This window comes from Acartia tonsa, chromosome 1 (assembly GCF_053477335.1).
Source record: "Acartia tonsa isolate MP-2025a chromosome 1, ASM5347733v1, whole genome shotgun sequence".
In the NCBI taxonomy this organism is placed as follows: domain Eukaryota; kingdom Metazoa; phylum Arthropoda; class Copepoda; order Calanoida; family Acartiidae; genus Acartia; species Acartia tonsa.
Window position 1 is genome coordinate 50,503,842 of NC_137260.1, and position 7,407 is coordinate 50,511,248.

General features: G+C 32.0%; 2 protein-coding genes across 2 annotated transcripts; both read right to left on the reverse strand.

Moving 5' to 3' along the window:
• Nucleotides 1-213: 213 nt before the first annotated feature.
• LOC145311867 (uncharacterized) lies at nt 214-1,608 on the reverse strand. Its single transcript, XM_080150923.1, has 4 exons — nt 1,286-1,608; nt 1,034-1,155; nt 645-831; nt 214-425 (listed from the first exon to the last, which is right to left on the reverse strand). Exons 1-4 carry the CDS (start codon nt 1,366-1,368, stop codon nt 299-301), a joined length of 519 nt encoding a protein of 172 aa, XP_080007049.1. The 5' UTR covers nt 1,369-1,608; the 3' UTR covers nt 214-298.
• Nucleotides 1,609-5,087: 3,479 nt separating this feature from the next.
• LOC145311938 (uncharacterized) lies at nt 5,088-6,000 on the reverse strand. Its single transcript, XM_080151036.1, has 2 exons — nt 5,559-6,000; nt 5,088-5,377 (listed from the first exon to the last, which is right to left on the reverse strand). The coding sequence occupies exons 1-2, from the start codon at nt 5,768-5,770 to the stop codon at nt 5,209-5,211; spliced, it is 381 nt and encodes a 126-aa protein (XP_080007162.1). The 5' UTR covers nt 5,771-6,000; the 3' UTR covers nt 5,088-5,208.
• Nucleotides 6,001-7,407: the final 1,407 nt, after the last annotated feature.

The following is a 7,407-nucleotide window of genomic DNA, read 5'->3' on the forward strand; positions in this document are numbered from 1 at the left end:
AATCTTTCTCCGATGATTGCTGCACACTGGTAGCCACGTTCAAGGATCCATTCTGCATATTCTTTATCAACCAGCTGACTGGGAAGTAGGCCTTCCTGTAAATATAAAGAAATTAATATTTGATATAAATTACATTTAGGAAAAAAAGTAAATTTCTCATACTTCAACATTTTAAGAAAGCCTAAAACTTTATCTCAATTTCCATCTCTCTATTATGACGAGTTTTTGTTGCAATTTTATTATTATTATACCTGCACCATTTCCAGGTTTTTGTTGCAATTTTATTATTATTATATAATTATACCTGCACCATTTCCAGGTAAGTCTTGCTGAAGGGGTGCAGAAACAACAGAGTTGTCCACCCTTCACTATTCAGCATTTTCTCTACCCTCTTCTTCAGATTGGCATACACTGTGGCAGCAAACCTATACATAAAAAAATAAAAAATAAAATACAAATAAATAAAATAAAATATGTTTTTAGATGGTTTTGTTTGTATATTGCTAATCCCCTCCCCTCTAACTACTACTTTGCTTCAATAAAATTTTATTTTTGATAATGATATCTTTATTAGTATGGCGCATTTTTTCAACTAAAATGCATCTTATTTATTATTAGCAAATAGTAAAACCATAAACACAAACCTGTTGTCACACTTCTGCAGGTTATCCAGATGTTCAAAGACCGTCTCCAAATTACTGAACATGCTGGGGATTGTTGCCTCCAGTCCTTGGGCGCTCTTGGTGATTAGTATGTCCACCCTCTCCAGGACAATTCTGATGTCTGCAAGCAAACCATTCTGAATGGCGGATGGCCATTTTACATCTTTGACTGAAACAAAAAAAATACTTTAAATATCATGTCATCACATAATAAAATAATTTTAACTTTTATTTATAATTTTGTGTCACCATCTTTGACTTAAACATAAAAAATACTTGAAATATTATGTCACCACATCAAAGAATAATTTTTATAATTTTGTGTCACCAAATAAACAAAACTTTAAATATTATTATAACAGATAACTTACTTCCTTGTGCTATCAGAGATTGTTTTACTTCTTGTAACAAGTCCTTATTGTTCAACAACTCGAAGTATCTCACGACCATATTCACTCTGCTGCTCCACCTTGTATCCACTGGTTTTATCAGTCTGAAAAAAAAGATAATTAAAATTAAATGATAAATCTAACTACGTTGAAAAGTTGAACACCCCCCCCCCCCCAATCAGAAAATTCAAAATAAATACTAATAATTAACACTAATAAATAAACAACACTTACATTCTTTGCTTGTATTTTCTATACAGCTTTCTAATTCTTTTGTTGTTTCTCAGCCTGGACACTAGTTTGTTAAGTATATCCATTGCTGCTTTGTAATCCCTGTTCTCCTAGATACATACAAAAACAAATGAAAACAAATATTCCAAAACCCTTACTATTAAATTTATGAAAATAAATATTTCAACAAAACCCTTACTATTAATTTAAATTAAGCAAGCAAAGTACAAAGTACAACTACAAACTCCCAATAATTATTATATTACCTCACACTTTTCGCAGGAATCACCAAGGGCCAGTTCAGTCTGGTGATTTAGACAGGGAAGTTCTACCATAAACCCGTTCAAACGGGCACTTTCTTGTAACTTTTTCGCTGCCTCGATTGCTGACAAAAAAAAACACATGTTAGTAAAAATTGAAATAAAAATGTTGTTTCTGATTAATATATTAATAATTTGTTGTTTAAATTTCAATGAGATGAGGTGTTATTTGTATCATTCTTACCAGCAGCTCTTTCTTGGGCAGCTAGAAAAGTTACGTCATACCAAGGCAATACAGGCTCTTTCTCAGCAGCAGGCTCTTTCTCAGCAGCAGCACTCGAAGTTCCTTCCCCTGCTCCATCATTATCTTCGTCTCCTGACTCATTCCCTCCTGTCAGCTGGATGCCTTCAGAAATCAGGGTTTCTAGCTCTTGTCTGCTCAAGCCATGCTCCTTGTTGAGTAGCTCCATAAACTAGGATAAATAAAAATTTGGAAATTTGGAAATTAGTTTAAGATGCTGTGAGTATTGGTGCAAAAAATATGACGTAACAAAAAAAAAATTAGCCAATGAGAGGCCGTTATTTAGAAATACTAGTTTTTAAATGTTTTTTTAAAATGATAAAGAAACTATTAAACTAACCTTTAAACAATTAGATGCACTGTCTGTGGTGCATGATAAGAGTTGTTTGTGCTTAAGTCCAAAAAACTCCATGACTCTATTGACAGCGGCAACAATGCTCTTGCCAGTGGAATCAGGCTCTGGCATCTAAAAACATTTATAAAATTTGATTTATGATTATTAATTTAAATATGAATTTTGAAATAATGAAATGATAATAATAGTTTGTAACTTTGTACCTCTTCACAGGTCAATAACACCTCTCTAGGTTCGTTGGTGTTCTTGTCAAGAAAAGTAGCTGAAACTGAAAATAAAAGATAAGTGTAAGTTCGTGTTGTTTGTGTTATATTATATTATATAATATTATATTAATATTAAAAAATCAAATGAATGAATTTATGATGAAATACCTGCAAGAAAATCTACGAATACTGACCCAAAATCTATCGTCAGGTGTACACCTATAACAAAATAAACAAATTATAAAGTTTTATTTTATATATATAAATTCAAATATCAATGGTAACTAACTCCCCTCCCCCCCATTCTTGACACATAAATTCCTGATTAAGCTTTTACCTGTATCTTTCATCTCAGATTTCAAGATCCTAACAAAATTGTTGTAACAGTTTGACACCCAAGCCTTTAGCTGCTCATCAGTTGGTGCTAATTGACGTGTTCCTTGTTCTAGCAGCTTTACTGTAATAAAATAAAAAAATCAAATTACTAACTTTTTAACTATATTAAATATTTGTTACTTCAACAATTTAAAAGTCTTAATAAGTCTTTTTATATTACTTACCTTTCTTTGCAATGACGTGATCCCAAAAGAATAGGAACGGATCCTTCATTTGTTTTAAGGATATCCGACCTTTTGACAGCTTATACACGTAAGAGTGGATGCAATCGAGCGCAGTAACACCCTCTATTACGATGGTATGTTCTTTTATCTCATTTCCTGAAAAAACGATAGCTTTTTTTACAATCGTTAAAGTCTTTTTAATTTGCATTTCAATTTATACAATTTCAATTCTATAAAGTATAAACGATACCTTGGCACCAACCGTTGAACTCTCTAATCTACTTAAAGATGTGTGTTTGTTTGTGTAACGAAAATGTTCTTGATATTTGATAACTGCTGAAGCCTGAACCGATATGGTTCTTCTATAGGGTATCTTCTCATAGGTCCTGGGCAAGTTTGTGACTATTTTGTATGTAAAATTTGTAATAATATAATACTTACGTTTCTTTTGGTCAAAATATTTTCTATATTGTCTCTCGCTTGTGTAGGTCTTAACAGCATTGACGCAGGCCTTCGAGATGGTTGGGTGTTTCAGTCTCCAATGGTCCACGCAGCGCCTCACAAGATTGGTATCATCCTTAGTTTCTGCACTAAAGTCTTCTGTTCGCCAATTAGGACACCCTTAAAAATATATATAGATTAATGAATTAAAATTTGGAAAATATATAAAAATCAGTAATATCCTACTCCCCCCCCCCCCCCCTCCTATGAACTATGGCAAAATATTGGTTTGTCTTGTGGGGGGTGGTGGTTATGAAATTTACAAAATTTATAATTAGAATTAATTATCAAATATTGTAAATAATACTTACATAGACATTTCAAATAAGGCTGTTTTCCCTCTACTTCCCGTTTGTAGTTACTGAAATAAATAAATAATGTATGTAAATAATGGTATGATACCGAACGAAAGTAATTTGATATTTCAGCAGACTGTGTAACTGTATTTTATTATTATAAAAAGAAATAATAATATTGACTTACTGTCTAATAAACTGGGTATGTATAATATTTTTTGCTGAGGTATCCATCTGCACCCGTTCGTTATTAAACCTCCAGCGGAAGTCTTGATTGGTTGTCTTTGGGATGTCTAAAATATATTAAAAGAAATAAAAATCTAGGAATAGCAAAACATTTATATTTAAATATATATTTAAATTTTGGGGAGGGGGATTTTTTATTTTTTTGGGGGGTGGGGGTACAGACACACAAACACACAGACAAACAGACATCCTGTTACTTTAGTATAAGGATGTTAAGACAATAAATCAATTAACACCTACCTTTCATCTTGAATTCACCCTTGGCGGCTTTTTCCTTCTTTTCCTTCAACAGCGTTGAATTATTTTTTCGTAGCTTCGGCCTCCCCCCCGTACCTTTAGGTTTGGTGGGGGTTTCCGTTTCTTCAACTTGTGCCTTAGATTTATTAGATTTAGGCTTAGCTGCCTCTGCCTGTATAGGTGTTGAAGTGTTGAAAAACCGAAATTCTTGTCCATTTTCTGTGGGGGTAACGGGCACAGACTGATTCTGAATCTGTGAAATCTCAGCAGGCAGATATTGATCTTCATATCCAAGTTCTTGAGCCAACTCTGCTACCCGTGGTTTCACTTTTTCGTACACTTTTTTAGATGGGCCTGGAGTACTCTGTACTTCTTCATGTACGGCGGGTAAGCTGGGCTTCTTTGTTGACCTACCAGTACCAGCATTCATCTTGTTAGGCTTAGATTGCTTAGCTGCATGTACGGTGGGTAAGCTGGGCTTCTTTGACCTACCAGTACCAGCATTCATCTTCTTATTCTTAGGTGGCTTAGCTGCCTCTGCTGGCACATTTAACTGGGGAATAACAGGGAGCACATATTCATCTTCTGATTCTGACCGCCTAAATAAATAAAAAAATAACATTATTGGCTTTTAAAAAATTTAAACTTAAAGACTAAAGTTTAAAAATTTTAAAAAATAGGGGCGTAGCCGCTAGTGTTATATATCTTATATATTTTTTATTTATATAACATGATATATGTTTGTATGTTATTTGTTTGTTTTCTTTTAAAATCTACAATAAGAGGCCTCTAGGGGCGTAGTCGCTAGTGTTATATCTCTTACCTATATCTTTTATTTATATAACATGAGTGTATAGGTTTAAAAAATATTATTTAAAAAATTAACACTTAGTTTTCTTAGTTTACTTTTAAAATCTACAATAAGAAATTCCCCCTCCTCTTATCTATTCTATACCTCTATCTCTTACCTATATCTTTTATTCGTTGGATACTGTTCTACTTGTTCTTCATGAAGATACTGTTGATGTTCTTCAATTGATCTCTTTACAACTTGGTCTTGATGAACAGTTTCCTCCTCAGGATCCTGCTCAATTTCTTCAACACCAGAAATATTTTGAGATTCCAAAGTCAAACTGAAATGAAATATTGTATGTAATAATAAAATGCGTCTATTTTATTTATTGGCTTTTAAAAAATTATAAATTTCAAAAAATAGTGTTATATATCTTACCTATATTTTTTTTTTAAATCTAAAATCTACAATAAGAAATTCCCCCTCCTCTTATCCTCTTATTCTATACCTCTATCTCTTACCTATATCTTTTATTCGTTGGATACTGTTGAGGTAACTGTTCTACTTCTTCTTCATGATGATACTGTTCTGCAATTGATCTCCTTACAACTTGATGAACAGTTTCCTCCCCGGGTTCCTGCTCAATTTCATTTTCTTCTTGAGATTCCAAACTGAAATAAAATATTGTATGTAATAATAAAATGCGTCTATTTTTAAAATTAGAATCTATCATGAAGGAAAATACGTTTTAATTCGTTTATATTCGTAGAAAGAAATAAAGATTTAAGCATAAGAAAAATGCGTCTATTTTTAAAATTAGAACCTATCATGAAGGAAAATACGTTTCAAAACGAAAAAAAAATTTAAAATTAGAATCTATCATGAAGGAAAATACGTTTTAATTCGTTTATATTCGTAGAAAGAAATAACTATTATATAATAATACAGTGTGTGTTTTTTGAGAACTTTTTGAAACCAATTTTATTTTACCCAAACAAAGTCAACTACAGGAAATCCAATTTTTGTCTTTCAATATGATTATGGCTAGAAGATTTAAGCATAAGAAAAATGCGTCTATTTTTGAAATTAGAATCTATCATGAAGGAAAATACGTTTCAAAACGAAAAAAAAAATTAAAATTAGAATCTATCATGAAGGAAAATACGTTTTAATTCGTTTATATTCGTTTTTATATTCGTAGAAAGATGAAAGAAATAATAAAGCCATTAATCGTAAAATTCTGGTAAAATTGCTTTCAAAAAAGTTCTCATAAAAAAACACACTGTATAAATAATATTTAATAATAGATTTGCTTATTAGCTTAGTAGATAGAAATAAATGAAATTGATTTATTGTACCTAAGTAATTTCCGGTCAACTCCAGAGGAATTTAATGTTCCAAAATTGGATCTTCTTGTAGTCATCACTCGATAATTTTAAACAAACTAAATGAAAATTTGTAACCACTTACACAAAGTTAAATTAATCATACCTGTGTGCAAAATGTTACGCTCCGTAAGATTAATGAAATCCCCCCATTTTTTAACACTTCAGCATCAAATTTCCAACCCCCCCCCCCCCCAAGAACACTAACCACTTGGTTACCAAATTTCCAGGACCTCCTCTTATTTGAATATATTTAATCTTTTTTCTCCACCCATCATAACGCAATTTTTTTACCGCCATTATGCCCATAAAATAATCACCGCCCCAAGAACCGCCCACAAATTATTTAAGCATCATGTTAAAAATTTATCCTAAGTAAAATTAATCTTACCTCCTCCCCAAGAACCGCCCACAAATTATGTAACCCTTTTATTCAAGCATCCTAAGTAAAATTAATTAATAAAATAAATTAAATTAATGTTTTATCACGTATTTTACAATTTTTTTTGTCCATTTTCACCGCTCATTATGAATATGGGCGGAGTGGTAATGCGCGCTCCCCCCCCCCCAAAAAAAAAGGGGGAAAAACATAAATATTAGGAGGGGATAGGACAGTGGACAATAATAATAATCTATATTCTATCTTTATATATTTAGAGGTGTAATTTGTAAAAATCTCAAAATTTTTAACATTTTCTCCATGTAACCCCCTAAAATTGGGGTTGGTGTTGTATGTAATAAATATTAGGAGGTAATAGGATATCTGTTTAGCTCCCCCCCCCCCCAAAAAAAAAAGGGGGAAAAACATAAATATTAGGAGGGGATAGGACAGTTGACAATAATAATAATCAAAATGACATTTTTCTCCATGTTCTAATCGACTGACAGAAAAAAAACAACAAATCCAATTTGTTCCTACAAAAAAGTATGAAATGAAATTTTTGTGAGATGAATTTTTAGGGTACTTATTGGGTCTTATTGTATT

Bases quoted from the DNA above. Each gene is read 5' to 3' on its own strand.
- LOC145311867 (XM_080150923.1), bottom strand. From the start codon at position 1,368: ATGGATATACTTAACAAACTAGTGTCCAGGCTGAGAAACAACAAAAGA. The intron at 1,156-1,285 runs GTAAGTGTTGTT...CTTTTTTTTCAG, and splicing joins AGAAAATACAAGCAAAGAAT to ACTGATAAAACCAGTGGATA. The intron at 832-1,033 runs GTAAGTTATCTG...TTTTTGTTTCAG, and splicing joins ATCTCTGATAGCACAAGGAA to TCAAAGATGTAAAATGGCCA.
- LOC145311938 (XM_080151036.1), bottom strand. From the start codon at position 5,770: ATGATAGATTCTAATTTTAAAAATAGACGCATTTTATTATTACATACA. The intron at 5,378-5,558 runs GTAAGAGATAGA...ATTTCATTTCAG, and splicing joins CCAACGAATAAAAGATATAG to TTTGACTTTGGAATCTCAAA.